Genomic DNA, 22,333 nt, shown 5'->3' with positions numbered 1-22,333 from the left:
TTTGTCACCCAAGTCATCTTCCTAGTTTGTTGCTCCAACTTGTTTCCTCTCTCTGATATTTTCTTGCCCCTGAGCTTTTGTTTAGCCCAACTAAAGCTAGATTGACCTACAAGTATAAGCAGCAGTTTAACAGCATATCTTACTCCCTCTTCAATGACTATCATAAACCATTTTCTATATTATTTTATACTAAACACTATTCCATAGCCTACTCAAAGAGCTAGGATTGAGTGATAGGTCCACACTGGGGAGCTGAGGAGCTCTGCAAAGATGCCTAAAGAATTTAAAAGGTCACATTAAACTTAAATGAAGCAGTAAGCCATCCGTAAGGAGTTCTGGGGAACCACAGACTGACTCAGGTGAGCAATCAGTTTAAAGCCAAGTAAATAGGCAGACAAATAAAAAATAAAGCAGAAACAACACCTGAGTGATCCAGAGTTTGGCCTCATGTGAATTCTCTCAAGAACAGCAAGAAAAGGGGGGCGAGTGAGGAGAAGCAGCAGCTGAGAAATGAGAAGGCATGGAGAAGTGTAAAAGTAGTCACTGACAAGGAAGAGGTGAGACAGACTGTAAACTGTTGTGCTCCTATCCGGCCTCCAGGATGGCTTCAATTACCACCAGAACACATCAAATTACCATGTCCTATACTCCCTCCTGTCTCCTTTCTTAGATCCCTCTAACAAGGATTAGAGATTGGGCCCCAGGCCAAAATACGCCGTTCTGGCAGCCCATTTCAGAATACGCTCTCTTCACAGGTGCTGCAACCCAGAACCATGCTATCACCACCAGCATCATATCCAAATAAGTTTTGATGAGTTTCCCATCACACGATGGCAGCACATTCAGGAAGAGAACGCAGGTCCACCAAGTCTCTATTTTAGCTCTGCAATAGTCATCCAACGTAAGCCCTTTAGAAGTGGAGTACAGAAGGATGCTCGCTTCCTCCAGCCAAGCTGGGTAAGTACCTCTGGCACAGGAGCCTTGAAATTTGCCAGAAAGTGGCTGCTAGTCACCCTGGGCAGAACAGTTTTAGTGGAATATGGAAAGTCAAAGATATACTGGAGAAGCTCCAGGATGAAATTAAGAGGAGAGGAACTTGAAGTCCTCACTGTAAACAGAATATTCAATGAGAACGAGCAGTCACAAAAGTGTCATGGCAGAATTTAGTGCAGACCAGATAAAAGAATGAAGGAGCTAAAGGCTGAATACAGTAAATACCTTAGGTAAACCATATATACTGTATAAACATATCATTTTAGCAACAGAAAAAAATAATAATTAGAAGAGATCACTCCCTAATATCGCATCACTTTCTAACACACATTGTCTCCGGCTGTCAGCTTCACATAAACCCTTGCTAATTTCACAACCAGGTTCTACTGAAAGCAACACTCACAGGCCTAAAAATGGCAGTCATATCTGGGGAGTCTATTTTGTGGTATTCTGTATAAATCACTAGGTCCAGTTCCCCACAAACTACTGTTTTTGTATTCAGACTGCCTTTTTAAGCACTTCGATTTGTATATTTTTTTTATTTCTTTGGGCTCAACAAACTTTGTGTGTTCCCACACCCACCAGACTATGTCGATGTGTAGCCTGTAGGACTACCTCAGAGACGCTGGGCACACTGTGCACTGACATCCCTGCCTCTAAAAAGCATTTACAGCTACATTTGATTAGACTATACATCCAGAGCAGTAGCGCTGTTGATTTTTCCCATAGGGATGCTTGCAAGAAAATCATGATTTTAATAAAGACACAAAGGCCTGCCTTAACTCCTTTTATTACATCAACAGCAGCAAATAAAACTTAGAAGTCACAGTTACATAAACAGTCATGTGCTAGAGTGCCCTCGGTCCCCCGTTTTCCCTTCATGGTTCCTGTGACCTATAATAGGTAAGCAGCACAATAAGTCACTGTCCTCTTTCAACAGAATTTCTGGCTCGCTCGCTTATCAACGGGATGATTATTCAACTCTTGACCTCATCACAAAATGGTTTAGCAGTGTTGCTGGTGCTTGAACCAAATTTCTCTACTGCAGGCTGACCCAGACAGCAGCACAGCTGCAAGAAGGAACTGCCAAAAAGCGGTAACTCTCCTGTGCTGTCCTTCTCCCCTGTGTTTTATATGTGTGAAAATACTCACGCAATTAGACAGGAAAAGAAGCCCTAGGTAGGACTCTGTATTTCATCTCCACATCTTCTAAAATAATGATTTTCCTAACTGGAGGGAAGGAGAAGAGGGAAAAAGAAAGGCACAGACTTTAAAGACAGGACATATATCCTCTGCTTTTATCCCTAACTTAAAATGAGTTTAAAAAAATCCACTTGCGAGAAAATCCCAGAACATTCACCTAGCAATTTCTCTAGCACTCCTTTTTTTTAAAAAGGGCTCCAGGATGAACAAGATTAGAGAAAGACAAGTTAATTACCTCGCAGTAACTGGGACTCTTCAAGATGCTTTGCCCGTGTGCACAAACAACTCTGAGTGTGCAGAAATACCATGCATCCAGGTTTCCCAACTGCTAGCCAACAGCTGAAAGTCAAAATGCACGTACAACGCTTTCCTCTCTGAAACAGGATCCAGGTGTTATGGACTCCAAGGAAGAAGGGAGGCAGGATGGATTATGGAAAATGCTTATCACAGACAATGTAAAACTGACTTATTTCCTGTCCCTCAAAGGAGAAAATTTTGTCAAAGATGGGAAACAGACAGTGACCTTTTATTTTCAAGCTAGTGCCCCAGAATAAGTATGTCAAATGAGTTTCCTTATCTGCCAAAAGGATCCTTCTGTTACCAGCTGGACATCCATGAAAGAGGACAGAAATACATGGTTTCTCCTGAGGTAAGCTATCACTACTTCACAAAGGTTCTCCTGGCTGTTGACAAACCACAAGATAGGACATTATAGGGACAGGAAGTCTCATCTCCCCTAAAACATCAAGCTCTTCAGAAGATTACTGCTAGTTCAACGGATGTTTGACACCTTGCCTCCAAGATTCACTGTTCTTCTGTTCTAGGCAAGAGGTTATAGTTGCTAGCTGTAGGATCAGTATTAGAGGAGTGCTGCTTCCACTGGGATTCGGAGATTTAAACAAGTGAACAGCAACCTAACAACCGTTGACACAAGCTCACAACTGAAAGAGTGATGGTCCTGTGCCCCCTCTTACATTTGCTCAGTTCTTTGCTTAGTGAGCCAATTTCAACTCTGCCAAGAAGTTGGAACAAAACTGATATGAATGAGACAGGAATGGGGAAACAGGAATGGATTTGGTGGCCTGAGAGTATTTATATTAGCCAGTAATTTGAGCCACCTATCCCCTGAGGTCCTTTATGGTGCAAAGCACATCACGCCTTGCCAATGAAAAATACCAGAGGATTCTCCCTCCCATCCCAAACCTCCACAATATACTACACCTCTCAGGGAGGACCTGGCCATTGTGATCAGGATGGCCACAGTAGGCAACATCACAGAGGCTGCTTTAGAAGCCCTATCCAGGACATCTATGGGTGCGTTGCCCACCAAAGATTGTTCTGAGACTAATTAAAAACACTCCTCTCTAGAACTGGGTGGCAGCATGTTCCTGAGAGAAGAAAAACCTTAAAGACACGGAAACAGTATCTTGATAGCAAAGCCTAGTAATCAGCAACCAATATGTGGGCACGGAAGTACATCTCACAGTGTTATACACATATATCAATGATACATATATACATACTATATATGTATGTATACTAATCTACATGTATTATTATACATATACTGTATATGGCTCCTTACAATTTAAAATGACTTTGTTCTAGGATTTTGCCCCTATTTGAAGCTCAGAGCTGAAGCACTCAAGGTGCATGCACAAAACAGAATGGGACACATGTGGGCTCAGAGGAATGTTTCTGAAGACCATTTCTCAAGCATTACCCCAAAGAAGAGCATCCTACTTAAAGAGCTTTCATTGACTTGACCAATACCTAGAACTCCTGAAGAGAAGGAGACAAAGACAATTGATTTTTATGAATGAGGTTTTTAGATGAAACAAATATTCCTGAAGTCAGCTTACTCTGCAAAGGCTTGGTTAGTAGCCCCAGGACGGATTCCTAAAGTACATAAAGTGTCAGTCTAACAACAGAAAATCACGTTCCTTACAAACCGTATTTTATGGTACCTATGTTCTTCTTGTAGCACTTTTATGGAGACTGAGCAAAATACCACAGCCCACCTTACTGAAATGTCCTTCCACAGGCCCTCATCAACATCCTATAATAAGCTATAGTTGAGTGTGAGCACACCTTTCATAAAGCGTGAGATTGCGATCATGCTGATTTATACACCACAGGAATACGGACAACTGAAAACCTGGAGTCTGTACATTAAAATATCAAAGGAATACACCTTTCTTTCCTGATGAAAAAAGACAATATGATAAACTATTTGCTACAAAACTAAACACTTCTTCAGGCACCAGCTTCTGAGCCAGATTCAAAAGCCCCTTATCAGGAATTTCAGGCTTCCCCAGGTCTTTTAAAACCAGCTATGATATCTGATTAAGACTCTGACAGAGTATTATAAATGTGAGGACAAACTACGCAGGAGATCAACTGTTATTCCCACAGCTCTATTTGAAACAGGAATCAGTTTTAATGATCTTTGATGGTTCAAGTGGTTCATGTGCTAGTCTATACCCAGAGACGTTCCCTGTACCTGAAGCTGTAGTGATCTTTTAACATCAGCACACATTTACCACAGTGGGCTCACTTACATAGTAAGTTCAGCACAGTGATTACAAATTCTACTTTTCCTTAGTTATAAGCAAGTTGAAAAATTCCTTATAATTCTTCCCAGTGAGCCAAAATTCACTTTGCTTGTTAATTTGTTTTGCTCTAGTTAGAAGTCTATGGCAATAGACTGTCACACTGAGAACGTGTCAAATACCAGAAGGTAACAGGGATGCTGGCATCTCCAAAGTAAGAGTTAAACATTATTCTCAACACTTTGATTATCCTTAGCATATAAAGCGTTGAGGCCTACCATGTCAGCCTACCTCAGAAAGGACCAGAAATATTTTAAGATTTCCCAACGTGGGCCTTTATTAGAAATGAAACCCCAAACAATTCTAGCAAAGAATTTGGAAAAGCTTTCTACGGTCTTAAGATTTCTAAATGCAGGAATTTAGTTTCCACTCTAAATCAAATTATTGTGGGGGATAATCACATGAATGCCAAATGGTCAGTATAGGAATCTGTATTTTAAAGACATCCTTGGATGAAAATGAACTCCATGAGCGAGAAGAGATTTTATTGCTTTGACAGGCCATTAATGAAGTCTTCTTTGAAGAACTGTTTACTGCACACAAAACTAGAACCTACCAGAGGCTTGATTACTTATTTCCAAACACCAACATGTTTTGTAGTAGTCTGATTCTAGGGCATAGTCCTCTGTTGGTGTCTGAAGACACCAAAATCAAGACTTAACTTTTTTTCCTGAGAAGATGTCAGGCTGCAGTATCTCTGACTTAAAAAAGAAAAAGAGAGGGAAGGAGGGAAAACTATGGTCAGACTAAACAATCACCATGAGTTCAAGCAGTGAAGTACCTCAGCATTCTCAATCCATCAGCATAACATTTTGTTTGGGTGTTACAGAAGACAAGATCCATTCACTTGGACACTTCTACTTGAGAAAATGGAAGGATCATACTACACTATTAAGATAGCTAAAAGGAGAAAAAAAAAAGTAACAACCACCTCAGTTCTTTATACTTTTTGTCCCTTAAAGGCAATGGATTTCTAAAAAAGGGGTTAGCACATAGGAGTGATCGCAGTACTAGCCAAAAACTTGACCTCTGACCCTGAATGAAAAGCTTGGAAATAGAGGAATTACATACATTTTCAGAGGTAAACATCTGCCTTGAATAGCTGAAATAAGACCAGCAGATTTTCTTTCTGCATGCCCAGCAACGCTTTTTTGGTGCTGAGGTGATCAATCTCCAAGAAAAAGACTAGGCATAACGGAGGGTTTAGAGGATCTATCTGCTGACTGGATGGCTCAAGGCGTCTTAAAGCAATTGGACTCTTCTTGGCTGTCAGAGGTATCCAAAAGGCTTTGGCAAACACCAGAAGAAAATTCAGAGAAGCACCCTTGCAGGTGTCACTTTTACGTAGTGAGCACTTCACAAGAAGTACCCATAGCAAAACTGAAGTAGGGCATTAAGCATGACTAGCACAGTTTCTCTTATCATATTATGTATGATCTAGGTGCCAAAAAGGGCTGGAAAGCTTTGCTTTCTAATCTTCATTTAACTTGGTAACAGATAAAACCGGTGGTTCACTCTCTTTTGCATATCTGTGTTCTCTATTTTTTTGAAATACATCTATGAACCGCCTGCTCTTACTCACTCAGTGCCTTCATCAGCTAACAATTCATCTTAATTAAGGCCTGCACCTGACCTGCCACCTCCCAGAACTGGCTGCAGTGATTTCTGTCTCAACTCTTTACTGCGACAAAGCGCATCTTCATTGCCTGAAACGTACTGCAAGCCTCAGAACAGTCACAGCCCCGACAGCAGAAAGCAAGGACAAAAATCCTTACATGTTCCTTGCAATTTAGAGCAGCCAAGAGAAAAGCGATCGGTTTACAGCGCAGATTATTGTAACATTGGTTTACCCTCAATATGTGCAGCTCATTTTAGTGTGGCTAGTCATTTAAAACTGACAGGGTCACCACAGCAACGAGATTTTAGTCACCCGTACAGTCGGAAAAGAAGTGCATGAGAAGTTGCAAGCGTCAATTCATCTGGCAAAATGGGCTGACCAAAGTGAGAAAAGTGTTCAAACATGCCACTTGGTCGCATACAAACAATTTGCAATGAAAATAAATAATTCCCCTTACCACAACAGCAATTCAGCATAATGGCTTACGCATGGTGATAAGTTTACAGAAAGTTCTCAAATGACCTGAAAGACTGAGATGGATCTAGAAACACCAGGGAAACGCCATAAAGCTCCTATGCTATCAGCTGTCCTGGGCAGGGCAATTCCAAACCCTCCTAGGGGACACACCACTGCCCAAAAGGCTAACGGAGGCACCAAAGCCATGCTGGCTGATTACCTGCTCCTTCACCCATTCATTTCAAGGAGGTGCCCTCATGTGTTGTACTAACCATATACGATCTGTACCCTTAAGCAATCCAGAGTAAATTTACCATAGCTACCACAATGTTAGCAGAAAAAAAATGGTCTGCTAAGGTTGATAAATCAGTCAATTATCTGCTTCCTTGACTCTTATTCTGGTGTAAATTTTTCAACCTTGCATTAGTAGTAACAGTACCTATGACAAGATGATCTGTACATTGCCAAAACCAACTGTTTAAATTAGTAAGAAATCCTTAATTGCCAACAGGCTTTTTTTTTTTTTTAAAAAAAAAAAAAAGGGTTCTAAACAGCAGAAACCATGGCTTCAGAAAGTAAAGCTTCCCAGCTATCATTACTGGAGGCCAATGTCTCCACACTTACTTTTGCTCAGTGCACAGCCCTCAATGATCCCTCAGCACACCCGAACACGCCAACAAGAGCACCCGCTGCCTCCCCATCCATACCTTCCTGCCTGGCTGAGGATATACACAGGACGCATGAAGTCCCCAGTCCCCCTTCAGCTCCTCGTACCAAGTCCAAAGTGCCTTCCCTCCCAAACCACCACCCATAAAACAGGAATAAGTCATGAATGTTCAATGCAAGGTGGTGGGGCAGAAATACTACTGAGGCACTGCAGGTACTGACTTCTTCGTCAGGCAGGCAGCCTTAATGCCCCTTGTGGGAATCTAAAGAACAAGGCAACTCTCAAAGGTGCAAGAGAACATGGGAAAACCACAAAGGGCTGTTGTCCTTACTTGGAAGCAGTGAGCTGGTTTAGGCTCAAAAGGGAATATCAAATCTGTGGCAAGGTAGATGCACATGATCTCAAGTAAAATTTCCCTTTCCATACCACTTCTCTCACTGGTAATAGAAAGAGATTTCCAGAAAAGAACAGAAAATATCTGACTAATGACACAGAAGCTGAAACCAAAATGAAAATGATGCATCATCCTCTTTCTCTACACACAGAAGTCAATAAGTACAGAGGACTATGCAACAGATCTGGTTTCCTGTGTCTTTTCAAAGACATGGTCAAGTTTTGGAACGGAGAAGGGAAGAAATCCCACCAGGGTTTGTACTGTGACAGAATAATATAAGCCCTGCATCCTTTCAATACCTGAGGAAAGCTCTTTAGGTTTCAAAATTGTTGGAAAAAACATACAGCAACATCCAGAACATACCCAGTCATTTCAAGGAATGTGCTTTCCTTTTTTTTTTTTTTTTTTTTTTCCTGCTTACCTCTGTTTCTCAGAGGGACAACTAACTGCTGTCCACATGCATGACTTCATTCACTGCTGCCTTGGTTTCACTGAGAAACTGCTAAATGCATCTTTCCTACAGTACATCTAATTAGAATACAGACTGTCTTTCAGACAAACTATTTTTTGTTAGGCCATGTATGCTGAGGACAACAGACTGACTCTCTGACTTGTACCCCTAAGTGCTATACAAACACAAGAAAAGAGAAGGAAACAATATTTCCTTGTCTCTCATGCACAAGGTAGTTCTTGAGAGCACTTTCAGATGTCTAATAACTACTGCATAAACCAGAAGTCTAGGAGACACTCAGGTGAAATCAGACCCCTACAGAAGAACATGCTACTTCTCGTCTGCTTTCTTCATGACTGCTGGCTCTAGTATCTCAAGCAAGGCCAACAAATGTCTGGAATAACACAAATGGCAGCATTAGCTTTTCCTCTTCTCCCCAAGGGGTTAAAAGCATGTTGTGTCTTCTCTTGAACCAGTTCCAAGTAACTTTTCATTCTATCAACTTATACAACTGCCAAATCTTCAGGCAGTGACACTGACAAAGTAGTGGCATTACCAAAATGAAAAATAGCAAGTACCAAATGAAAAATCTCTGCTTTCCCACATATAGGAAAAAGCTGACCAATCTCTCCAGCTGGTCTAGAAAACTTACCATAAATATTGACTGGCAAAGGATAAAAAAAAGGATGAATTATCAGTGATAAAAGCAGTGATTACATCTCACGTGGTTTTGGAGAAAAAGGAAGAAAACTAATTCTCATCAGTGCAGTAGTGCTACACAAGGATTAAAGCTGGAAAAATAGAGATGTCTGTGAAGCTCTCTCCCAAAAGGTGTGAAGAATCTCTGAAAATAACTTCTTGTTGAACTACAGGAAAAAAAAAAGAAACAAGAACTCCAAAAAACTGTCCACTTCTTGTCAGTGAACTGTCTCACTGAGCCTCCAAACATCCTCATGAACACCAGATAACCCAGAAAGCTCTGTCATTGGAATCTAGATCTCTTAGATGCAAAGACCACTCCAAGCAACAATTGTAACTTACATGCCAGAAAAACAGCAAGAAAAAAATTCTTGCTTGCTAAAGTCAGGTTTTCACGTCCTGTGCACAAAGGTAACTCAGCCAGCTTCTAAGGAAGGGAGAAGAACACAGCCTCTCTTTCTGTCTCTCGCTCGATCTTTGTTGCTGCAGGAGGCTGGCTGGCTGCTCTTCCTATAAAGGACATATTGGAGTTCAAAAAACTGTCAAAGAAGCGTGTGCATTTGCCTGCCTCGATGATATGATGCACTGTTGAACATTCTGACTTGCACTTACTTTGACTTTGGGGTCAGCTCAGTATTTCCTTCTCTGAGTACAAATAAGACATCTTAACTTCCCAACAGCCCCAGTGGCATTCTGGCAAATGCAATTCCTTCCACTCAGCTCGAAAGAATCACCATCTCTACATACTCAATAATCCAGACACTTCTGTTCAGTCTACGTAAAGGGCCAGGTTCTCTGCTGTGTAACCTGTGAGTATTGGCAAAGGAGGAATGAAGCATGAGCCTTTACAGATCTCTGATTCTCCCTTGCATTTTCTAACACAAAACCTGGGGATTGGCTCCTCAGGGGCAGTTGGAAATGGTTGTTAACTAGAAATAACTAGATCCCAGTAAGCTGCAGCCACGGCTCCATCTGTGACCACAGCTCCGTCTCTGATTCACAGCCTATTCAAGTTTCAGTGATACTGAGACGTAAGAAACAACAGTGTTATTTTCCCCCTAGGAACATCCCCATGCAATGAGAATCCCCGTCAGGGAAGACGAAGGCAACTTCCACCACATCTGCATCACCTTAGCAGCACAAGGGCAATCAGAGGAAGACTGCAAAGCTGGCCCATTGTTGATAAAAACCACTATGGTCTGGTTTTAAAAATTTGGTTAAATGGAACTCATTCTAGTCATTTTAGATTATTTTAAATATTGAACTTGGGAAGGTAGGGACAGCAAATGCTGCGAACTTTCTTTCCTTCTTATTAAAATACAGAAAGAGAAAACCCCACAGTAACCACTCCAAAACATCGATTCTTAGAAAAATACTGTTAAAAAACATGGAGTTGTTGCTTTAGAAGACATTTATGAAGATTGTTCAAGTGATCAGTGAAATAAAAGAAACAACAAAACCAATTAGAAATTCCAACACTACTATAATATGTAAGCTGCAATAAAGAAAACCAGGGAAGCCTCAGACCAAACCGCTGCAATGCCTTTAACTATGCCTCTTGTGTTTACAACCTATGTCAAGGGGTCACAAAGCAAAGAGGGGAGCTCACAAACTGTACGTGTGTCAATACTCAAGCACAGCAGGTGAGATCAGGCAGCATACCTGATCTCACAAAGATCTTTGTTATTAACCACTGTTTATTTTTGCTTATATGCAGCTTCTCTAGATCTATTTTTGGTAAATAACGTGCTCCTGATTTACCATCTTACTCTGCCCCATTACTCACCTGAGTGCTTTATGCACATTAGCTTGCTGACTGGTTCAGAAACAAAAGGTTTAGGTTTTAGATACTGAAATTATTCCTTCCCATAAATGTCACAAGAATCGAGTCCCCTATAATTTATTTTTTTCTCTCTCCCAAAGTCAGATTAAAGCATGGCAAATTATATTCTCTCTTTCTCTAATTCCTCCCACAAGGATGATATTATGGTAACGTATCTAAGGGGAGCTTGAAGAAGTATTTATTTTGTCATGCTGTTTGCTACCAAAGACAGCTGCTTTCTTTGACCCTGAGAGGATTGCTTGAGGTTAACAAGCAAAGCCAAATAAGAGAGGATTAGGAAGCTACTCGTAGGGGTAGGCTAACACACAGGAGCAGTTCTTTCCATGTGGAACAGACACTCCTCGCTCCTAGACACACTAAGGCACCGCCTCAGCTTTCAACCTTAAGAAAAGTTAGAGGTCACGTAAATAATGTGCAAGCACCGAATAAAAAGTGGAAACATGATTTAATTTAAAGAGATTTAGGATTCTGTGTTGAGCTCATGCTACGAGAAACTAATGCTGTGGCTACTTAGGGCACAGTCCATTTCTGTATTCTGCCTTACAAATCCACCTAAAATTCAGATTGAGAGGAATGCTGGAAGTGAAGGGGAAGTTTCGTGTCTACATCCATTCCATCACTGGCTTTTCTGCTGCACAAACAAACAAGCGTGCCAATGGCAATGGGAGTTGAGTTGATTTTTTCAAAGAGCACTTCTTGGCTGAAAACTCTGTGGGCTTTACCCACACTTTCTATGCAGGCCAGTAAACGCCTTCAAAGACAACAACTCCGATTCTCATGAGAATATGTCTATACTAAATAACACAGTGCTATGTAGTGATATCTGAGCCAGCTTGAGTATACCCAGAAGTATTATAGCTGAATTAACCTGGGTAGACTGCTGTGATAACTGCCTCCCATACACAAGGTAGCTTATTTAGAGCTTGCTTTGTTATCTCAATGTGGCATAGCGCTCCGCAGGAAGACATATAAGCAATTATCGTGAAGTCCATTTAGACCTTATGGGCAATGTAAAAGTACCTCAAGGTGGGCAGAAGAGCCCCCTTCAGAGTTATTCTCTGTGCATACAACTCCCTCTGGCCACACAGAATTGACAAAAGGATTATGTCAGCCCTTCCTCTCCAGAACGAGGAGCAGGATGAGAGCCAGTGGGCAGCAGAAATTAGAGCAGCTCTGGGTTGTTACGCTTACACCGGTGCCTGAGAAGGGCTCTTCATGGCCTCAAAGTGCTAGAAATACAAAAGCAGACAAGGGGAAATTCTGCTCCAATCACAGATGAAGTGAGTTCTCAGTCACTAGTAGCGAGGTCTAGATTTGACACAGTGGCCTATAAGGGGAGTAATTCTGCCTCTGCTTCAGGAAAGCATGCAAACACAAACAGCCACAACACCAGCTGCTGGATAAATCCAGTTGCCCACCACCCTCCCTTTTCCTTACATACTTTTGACTCCCTGATCATCTTGCTGTGGAAGATCTGATGCTATTTTAATTTTTTTGAGAAAACAAATTATTTGAGACGAATTATCGTTGCTCATTTGTACTACTACACCAGTCAAAGACTCCAACTTGCAAAGAATTCCTGTTCGTTAATAAATTCACACATAAGGATCACTCACAAAGCGGAGTCACACTTGTTAAAACCATCGACTCTTTTAATGCATTTTTCTAAGAGTTACTTGCCATTTGTTTTTAAGCATTCACCTGAATTCCCACTTTTGCCCTGATGCACCATCTTACAAACCCTAACAGGCACCAAGACCCAGGACACATCCAAAACATCCACTTAAAGTAGGAAGCCCTAATTTTAAAGTAAGCCTTTACCAAATCTTCTCCTATACAGAAACTTTCAGGTAAAACTTCTGTCCTACTAGTTTAAGACCATGCAGGGAAAAATTCTTTGTACCTGCTTAGAAAACCCTGTGGTAAAGGAAAAAGACATTCAAGCAGCAACCTTCAGATGAGGGCCAGCAGAGTTATAACCCCTTCTTGAGGATAGGAATCCCTAGAGGTTGGACCACGCAGAATTCAAAGGAACGACGACAGGAGCTTGCTTTGAGTTGTTTTGAAATTTTTATTTCTATCCTAGTGAGAGAGTGTCCCAAACAAAAGAAATGAAACAGAGCAGATGTTTGGAACCTAACTTGACTTTCTGAAACTGCTGATGAAGCCATGCGTTACAAGACCTCTACCACCTGGTAACCCTTTTGTTTTTAATGCAACTTATTCTAAGCAGCAGCTAAATCAGCAGACTTGCAAAACAAATTTTCTTTCATGGTCTACTGTGCTACCAACATCAGCCATTCTTTCCCCCCCAACTTCCACCACTAGCACCTAAGTACTGAAAAGAACAAGGGAAAGGGCTGCTTACGCAGTCCAGGTTTTCTCTCCTTACTGCATGCTTCTCAAAAAAATCATAACTCTTTAACCTGCAAAACAGAACAGGTTAGCCTGAGCATTAGGCTTAACCTGAGCTTCTACCATTTGGTGTAATTACACCACAAACATGAAATCCCTGGAAAAGCAGGAGAAATTTTACGCGATAGAGCCAACTGCTAAGTCAACAGGTTGAGACTGAGCATGTTTGGTGTCTAGGCCCAGTAGAACACCAGCTTGTAAATGCTACTGAAGGTACGGAAGAAAAAGAGAAATCGTCTTTGGGAGCATAACGGTTCTGTAATTTATGACCCCGAGTTATCTGTAAAAAAGAAAAACTGAAAGACAAGCTCTTAAGTGAACTTATGGGTATATGTTACTGAATCGTACGTTGAATTAGCCATAATGCAGTGTATATGTGCAGAGACATGCTGACTATACCCTGCAGCATGCTTCCTTTGAACTGAAGTCTGGCCAAGCCTGAGTTTTATTATTTAAATTAAAAAAAACTAATAATCCTTTGGGGAAAGGGATAATATCTACCTTTTTGAGTTGTTGGTGTTTTTTTTTTTCCTTCAGCCTAATATCATCTGTTATTCTTTATGATCATATCAGCTCACGTCATTTGTTGTTCTTCATATGAACAATGTTTAAAAGTGAAATAAAAAGTCTTAGTTTGGGGGGCGAAAAGAGAAGCAGAGAAGTCCCCCTCCCCCTTGAAAATTGACATCCATTACATACTGCCAGTTACTTTGAACTCAGGATTTCTGCACATTATTTTCATAAAACACGTGACACTTCACACATACACCATGGCGGGTTCTGTATACGTAAACTGAACTGATACAAATCACAGTACCATGAAGAGCAAACTAGGCACCAAAAAAATGGTGTACCAGGAACCAGAACAAAACATTATTGAGAAGATAAATTCTTCAAATATGACTCTGGAGTAGTTTAACAGCTGTAACAGTAAAAGGATTCCAGGCATAAGCCAAATTAGCTCTCCCTAACCATCTGAACTAATGTCTATATTATGATTTCTTTGCAATGTGAAAGAAAAAAAAGTCCTCTATATGGTGCTTCATGACAAATCACATGCCTAGTGAAGCTTCATGTTAGAAACCCTTTTAACTTCCAAAAAGTCCTCTTTTGTAGGTCATGCTCTCATTATCTTGCTCTGGGATCTGGTCTGATTAAATTATAGGAAATTACTAATACTTCACTTTGAACAGCCAGCTCCTCCTGGCTGTTCTTCTTTTTCTTTTTTTTAAACTAAATTCTTCCTACTCCTGCCTTCTTATATATAAAAAAGACAACAATCACTCTGTTACAAAGATGAAGTTGCACTCTTTCTTTGTCCATTTTAAGACTTAAAAATAAAAATGCATTGTCTGCATGTTCTTACATATCTCATTTTACTGCTCTACCTGCAGGTTTCCCTGTTTGTGTTTTACAGTCTTTTGTACTCCTGCCCTCTCTGAAATGCAATTCGTAAGATCCTAAAAACTTAAGTAACTTTAATGAGCACAACACTGACTCTGTGGTAGTCCAATTTACACTCCAGTGTGATTTATATTCTGTACTATCAGACAACACTAAGACATAGTCTACTATTGAATGACTTTAGACACTGACCACTGAATGACTTTATACAAGCGATGTAGTTGATATAATGTTGTTCCCCTCCCCTCCCCCCCCCCCAAAAAAAAAAAAGAAGCAAATCTGAAGAGACAGGAACTTCAGACATCAAAAACCTTCTCCCTTTATGGGGATTGTATTTCTGAAAAGTCAGTGAAGACTTTGCTATAATGAGTGGGACAAAATAAGAACAGTGTTTTCAGATGGAGTAATGCAGATGCTACTCCATCCAACAAAATGCTGCTGTTCATTTGAGAGGTACATTACAGTACCACCAGGACAACTATGATGATGGCAATGAAATTATTAACCTAATCATACTAAGAATAATAATTTTCCCTACATGGATCCTCTTGTTGACAATGAGCTATATCATGATCCCTGCAGTGGTGAGAGGTTAAAAATAGTAAATAGAAAATATGTTAAAAGCTTCCCCTTGTACATGCAATGCCTGATAGTAAGGTAATAAACACTATTAAAAGAGAGATTCCAGTTCCTGGTAAAAGCCTTTTGTCTCAGAACAAACTCTCAAATGCTGGTGAAAGCTTTTCTGACATTGGGAATTCTTTTGAAAAAAACATCCAAAACACCATCTCATGCTATTAGAAAGTATCAAATACAGCAAGGTGCTGAAATAAACTAAGTAGGAAACTTTCAATTATTCTTAATTTATTCCGCTGTCAGTATTTTCTTTACACTCTGATGATATAGCCCAGCAACAAAAAACAATATAATAAATAGCTTCAGAGTTTGTGCTTTTTGTTTTGTTTTTACGGTATAGAGACAGCTTAAAACTTCAGCAAAGTACCTGACCATGAAAGCGAGAAGAATTATGCCCCCTCATTATCACACATCTAGCTTTTGATATCAAAACTAACATTGTATCCATGCAGCGTCTCTATCTTCAACAAAAGATTGTGAACAGAAGTAGGTAGCAGTTTGTCCTAAATGAACCACATTCTTCAGATAGTAGTAGTAGTACAAAATTTTGAATGTAGCTTCTAATCGTGTCTGATATAACAAATGCAAGCTTTGTATACCTGGTATTGTGGCATTCATTCACAAACTACACTGCAAACAAGCCTTTGAGACTGAATCAAACCCCAAAGAGTATTGATTGCTATACTTAAGGCAACATAGTGGTCTAGATCCTAAATAATACTTGAGTGTCTCACAACTTTCCAGAACTTTTGCTTTTCCGGCTGATCTCTTCCAAGTCACATTTGTGAAGTTCAGAAGAAATGCACTTTCAGGGACTCTCAGAAAAGAAAATTGTGTGAGGTAGTGTGGTAGGTAAGGCCATGAGGAGAACAAAACAAAGTAAAGCTGTACTTATACATACATTTTTAAAGATTCTGATAGACACAGAATAGAGGAGAAAAAACATCTTTATTTAGGTCTAAGCACTGAAGTAGTTAAAGGGAAAACAAAAACAGAACAAAACAACAACAAAAACAAGCAAACAAAAAAACCTAAGTCACACTAAAGAATAGACTTCCTTTAAACATTCCAGTGAAGATGCATTGATTTGTCTGAGTCAGGTGCATGCAGAAGTAATCATAACACACGTGCACTAGGTAAATTTTTAACTTATGAACCTAACTCTTTCATTGTAAACTGAGGCTAGCTGCCCTACTATTTCATTTTTGTATGAATAAGCCATTGTCTATCCAGGAATTCCTAAAGTCCTGTCCTTATTCACTTGTATCTTAAAAAGGATTCACTTGGATTTTGCAGTGAGTAAAGACACTCCACTAGCATCTGTGACTAAAGATTTTCCAAAAACTTCACGCCTTTACAGGTGGAAACCCCAGTTCAATATTTTAACGGCGGCATTTCAAATGGCCCCTGTGCCTGACTGAACTCTGAGGTTCACCCTGCTTTCAGCAGGGGGGTAGACCAGGTGACCTCCAAAGGACCCTTCCAAACCAAATTATGCTGTAAACAACTCCAGCAACTGAGGGCCCAGCCTTAACTCTGCCCTTTTAAGCAAATACCACCGAAGCATAGTATTATTACATCTAATAAAATCAACCCTTTTTTCCTTCAACCTCTTCAGCATCAGTATCTGGCAACTCACTTAAAACCAAGTTAAATTGTTGCAACAGCCTAAAACAACTCTTTCTTCTTTTACATAAAATTTCTCCACCAGACGATGTGTTTTGGCAGTGCCATCTTCTTTTGTGAAATTACTTCTAAATCTACAGAACAGTTGTCCAGTGAAGTCAATGTACAGAAGTATAAAATAAGCATCCCAGTCAGCAGCAGCTGTACACCATCGCTTCAAGCAGCACGACTGCGTTCTTCAGGTGCATTTCGGGGTACACAATTTATAGGAAAGTAAGGCCTAAGTAAGGCCTAGACACCCTGAAAACACAGCTTCCTACCTTAGCTACAGTAAAGTCCACGGGACTTACTGTACTAAGCCACATTTGCTCATTTGCATTCTAGCATTGCCAAATCATTCAGTGGAACTATGTCTTAGTGTTTATTTCCCCAGCTGATAGAACCCAAATTATCACAGAGGGGTTCAGTAAGGTGCCATGTGTCAAAGCGAGCCCCACAGTCATTTAGGTGCACAGGGGAGTGTTCATGTGCTAACAACAACCTGTAACATAGCTTAGGGCTGAATCACAGCGTAACATCCACACTGGGGCAGAGTTAAGGTTGAATAGTGTATCAGCCATCTCCCTTCCAGATCCGCATGGTGTGCTTCACGTTCTTTTGCTATTGTTAACACTTAAAAATGAAAAATGTATGCACTCTTAATAAATGCATTGCTAAAAACAGCAGGAATTGCAAAATAAAAATGTATTTTACCCTGAGTAGCCATTAAAGCAATATGTTGCTAAAAAAAGTAAAATCACTATTTATAGCATTTGCACCCTGAACTGAGTGCAATGAATTCCAAGGCATCTTCTGAACCTGCAGGGCTGCAGACTGTAACAGTATTCCTACAATTCTCCTGAATTATCCAATGTATTATTAGGTGGTGTTTTTTTTTTTTTTTTTTGGGGGGGGGACGTTGTCAAATGATAGTTTTTAATCCAGTGCAATCTGGTTGTAAAAGAACTTAAATAAAACCCATTTCACAAGTAGCATTACTGTGGGACATCCAGTGTGTGCATGCTTCATACGTCAGGAGAGAAAAAAAAATCTTCCACGAATTTAACTAAAAAATTAATCTGCAAATTAGGCCGTGCATTTAAAATAAAACGCAGAAAGCACCCCCGGACGGAGCTCGGCTGGCACAATGCAGGCAGCAGCCGGGCGGCGCGGAAGAGGCCGCGGCCCCTCCCGGCGCAGGCGGTCAGGAGGTCGGGGCCGAGGCGAGCCTGAGGCGCAACCCGGAGGCGGGGGCAGCCAAAGCCCAGCGCCGGAGCCGAGCCCCGGCAGGCAGCGCCCGGGAGCGGCGCGGCCGAGCGAGCTAAAATGGAGCCCGGGCGCCGTGTCAGCCCGGGAGGCGGGCGGAGGGCAGGGGCAGGGGCGAGGGCAAGGTCAGCCGCCGGGCCGGCCGCGGCGCCGCCTCCCCCCGCCGGGCAGCCCCCGGGGGGCTCGGGCCGAACCGGGGCGGCGGCGCTCGCCCCCCCCCACCCCCGGACGCCCCAGGCCCGGTGCTCCCGGGCTTGGCCCCTGCCCCCGCCGGGCCGAGCCGGGCGCTGCGGAGGCCGCCCCCGCGGTGCGGGGGGAGCAGCCGCCGGGGCCGCCAGCAAGGGGCGAGCGGAGAGCGGAGGGGTGAGGGGAAGGAGGAGGAGGGGAAGGAAAGGAAAAAAAAAAAAAAAGAAGAAAAAAAAAGCCCAAGTGGAGCCCTTAACCCGACCCCGGCGGGAAGAAAGCGGGGAGGGAAGGAGGCGCTGCTGTTGGCGGGGCTGCGAGTGCCGCCCCCCGGCCGGGGGGGTCAGGGGGTGCCGGGGGCAGCGCGGCCCCAGCCCCAGCCCCAGCCCCGGCCCGGCGCCGGCCGCGCAGCGCAGGGCCCGGCCCCGCTGCGCCCCCCGGCCGGGGCCGCCCCGCTCAACTCCCCTCCGCCGAGCCCGGCTCCGGCACCGCCGGCTCAGCCCCCGGCCCGGCGCGGAGGGGCTGCGGGCGAGCCCCGAGCGGAGCAGCCGCAGGCAGGCAGTGCCCCCGGCCACCCCCGGTCGCCTTGAACCGGCCCCGGGGCCACGCAGGGGCAAGGTATTTTTAGGTGCCTTCCCCTCCCCTCCGCGTCTCCCGCACTGGCTGCCGAGCGCTTCGTGCGGGGAGCGGGAGAAAAGTTAACTGCTCTGCGAAGAGGGGGGACGGCGGGGGGAGGAGGGAGGCAGGCAGGCAGGGAGGGAGGGAGCGCGGAGGAGCAGGGCAGGGCGAGCCGAGCCGTGCCGGGGATGCGCGGGATGCCCTTAGCCCTGCGCCCGGGGCAGCGCCGCCGGCGCCCGGGGCTCGCCTGACCCTTCCCTCCCCGGCGGCAGCCCCGAGCCCGCCGCCGCCTCTCCCCGCTCCGCTCGGCTCTGCGGGGACCTCGCCGGGCACGCTGTGCCTCCCCCCGCCGGCCCCGGCCCCCCTCGGGGCGGCTGCGGGGTGCCCCCAACGCCGCCGCCGCCTCCCCCCGCTCCCGGGCCGCCCAGCCCCGCCGCAACCTTTAGCCGGGGCCGGACCTCGCGGCTGGTTCCGCGCAAGACGCCAGCAGCCGCTTCCCCTCTCGCCGCCCTCCCCTCCGGTGCTAGCCCCCCTCCCCACCCCAATAAATCGCCCCCCCCCCCCCGGCCCCAAAGAGAAGCCCACGCCGCCCCCCCCCCAGCACAAATGCACAATCACGGGCGAGGGGAGGGAGCGGGAGGAAAGGGCGAGAGCCGCGAAGAAAGAAGGGGGGAAAGGAGAGAGAGAGGAAAAATTAAAAGGGCACAAGGCTGTTCATCACCAACATGGCTGCCTTAGCTCAGACCTAAAAGAGGAATAACCCAGGCTGTGTCTTTGTCAGTTTCACCTCTGTAACCCTAAACTAATGCACAAAACGACGGAGGCGGCTGCAGAGGGGAAGGAGACGGGGAGAGGAGGAAGGAGAAAATGGCAAAAAGAGGGGGCACTTACGTGAAGAGAGGCGCTTGGGCTGCTCCTGCTTCCTCCTGGGCATTTTCCCCCTTTTTTCACATTCTCCTCCTCGGTTAACGGGAGATCAAATAAGACCGGGAGGGGGGGCGCGGGCAGGCACAAAGCCGGGCCCCCCGGGGGAGCCGCCAGCCGGGGCGGGCTTCCCCTCGCCGCCGGGGGAGCGGGGGCTGGAGCCGGCTCCCCGGGAGCCACCGCCGAGGGCTCTCCCCCCGCGCTCTTTCTCTCTGCTCTCTCCCCCCGAGCCGGCCGTGCACCTGGCTTGTCCCCGCTCGCCGTGCTCTCTCCTCTGGCTCCCTCCTCGCTCCCTCCCAGCGGCCGGGGGCTGCGGTCCCGGCGGGCGGGCGCCGTGCCGGGGCCGGGGCTGGCGCGGCGGTGCCGAGGGCTGCGCCCCGCTCCTGCCGGCCCCTAACTAACACTAACGCCGGGATCAAAGGGCAGCGGCGGCGCTCACGGCTCGCCCGCGGGAGGCAGCCGGGGACACACGCGCACACACGCGCGCACACACACACACGCACACGCCCGGCCGGGCAGGGCGAAGGGAAGGGAAGGTGCCCCCGCGCCCCGGGGTGCGCTGCCCCGGTCCCGCACCCGCCGCCGGTCCGCCCCGCGAGGACGAGCAGGGAGGGAAGGGGCTGGGAAGGGGGGGGGGGTTGAGGCTCGGCTGCTCGCTCGGGAAGCCCCTCGCCGTTCTGGGGAGAGAGAAAATAACACACACACACCCTTATTTAAAAAATAAATCAATAATAATAAATCAAGGCGTTTTGCCTTCCTGCGATAGAAAAGAAAAAGCGTGATGAAAAGGCACAGGGGTGGAGAGGCTGATCCTAACCAACTTCAGGGTCAGGGGGAGGGAGGCCGGCTGAGCACTACTCCCCCTGCCCCAGGCGGTGCACAAAGTGAGCGAGAAGGGAGCTGGGGATGCAGTGCCCCGGCACCAGGCTCTGAGCTGTGCCAGGGCAGCTTTTAAGCAGGGGACGAAATGCAAGCCCCCTGAAAATCCCAGCTCCTGGAGCAGTGCACGTGCCGGGGGAGGAAAGCACGCTTAGGTCACCCCTAATAGTTGATTTAACTGCCACATGAAACTCCTGCAGTGCACACAGCAAGCTGGACTTGTGAAATTTACTTTTTTCCTGCTGTAATGCGGGTAGACGAAGCTTTATCCCGAAGCAATTTCGGTGTGCATTATGAAGGCAGTATAGCAGTTTTCATTAACTGATACATACTTTCATTACTTCACAAATCACACATCTTTCTTCAAAGACGGACATGAAGGTGGGGAAAAAATAGAAGAGGGAATGGGTCTCACTGAAGCACAAAAGGTACTTCGTGAAAGAGAAGTGTTCTCTTTGTGACTTGCAGTCATTTGGATAAAAGTTCACACAGAGGTTGTTAATGATTTAAACTCTAAAACCTGTTACTACAATTGAAGTAAAATGGTTTGAAGCACGGTTGTTTCATATAGCTCTCGCTTTGTGTAAGGAAACTTTGAACTTCGCAGAATACATAATCGAAATCATGAGTCAGATGTTGCAACTAAAACAAAAAATGCATTATTCTCCCATGTATACCTATTAGGTTGGTTGCTTTTGACAATCTGACTCATCATTTTATCACACCGTATTTTATCCTAACTCCAAAACACTTTATTTTCTATAAACAGCTGTCTAGGAAAACTCAAAACGGTAGATTTGCAGCCTATATCTTTTAAGCAGTCACCTCAGCACTCTTAATCGCCTCACGCTAGAAAGGTTTCATATAATATTACACCCATTTCACAGCACAGTTGCCTCTTCCACGCAGGGAAAAACAAAGATTTAAAAGATTAGGTTTATAGGAGAGAATCTGAGGTTCCCTGACGTGAGTACAGTTCTGACGTTAAAACCAAACATACAGAGAAGGTGAGACTTCTGAAACAGAACACGCCTCCTGACTAAAGTTGGTTTCTCATTTCCCGATATGGCTAAAATACTTCGTTTTCATGGAGAAGTGTATTTACTTTTAATCCAGAAGCCAAAAAAAGAAGTACATAACAGAGTGATACAGGGCTGGAGATGAATCCAAACAAATACCTTACACCTACCTACTCATGACCAAGTGTACCGGAGTACCAAGTCCCAGAGTACTCAAGTCCTGTCTTTGCCTTCAGTTCTCCAGATTACACTGGTTTTGGAGATTCGTATAGCACGAGTAATGTAACACAAATGTAGCACGAGTAACAGTGTCAGCATTAATTTACAATATGCTAATTTTTTCCCCTCCATCATTTGAACCCCCCTTCAGGGGAGTTAAGGCAACTGC

The 22,333-nt window shown here is 44.4% G+C and overlaps 1 protein-coding gene across 10 annotated transcripts in view; it reads right to left on the bottom strand.

Moving 5' to 3' along the window:
* Positions 1–22,333, bottom strand: part of ZNF827 (zinc finger protein 827) — a 122,328-nt gene that overhangs the window by 86,472 nt on the left and 13,523 nt on the right. For 2 of the 10 annotated variants that reach the window (XM_083834659.1, XM_083834654.1), the window contains exon 1: positions 20,015–22,231. The exons of the other annotated variants lie outside the window; for them this stretch is intronic. In XM_083834659.1, the coding sequence (XP_083690785.1) occupies positions 20,015–20,057 (43 nt within the window). In that variant the 5' untranslated portion in view covers positions 20,058–22,231. Of the gene's footprint in view, positions 1–20,014; positions 22,232–22,333 lie in introns of those variants that run through there. 10 annotated transcript variants of the gene reach the window in all.

The sequence above is a fragment of the Anser anser genome, assembly GCF_964211835.1.
Source record: "Anser anser genome assembly, chromosome: 4".
Classification (NCBI taxonomy): Eukaryota; Metazoa; Chordata; class Aves; order Anseriformes; family Anatidae; genus Anser; species Anser anser.
Note: the sequence above shows the minus strand (reverse complement) of the source record. Positions and strands in the feature narration are given on the sequence as shown.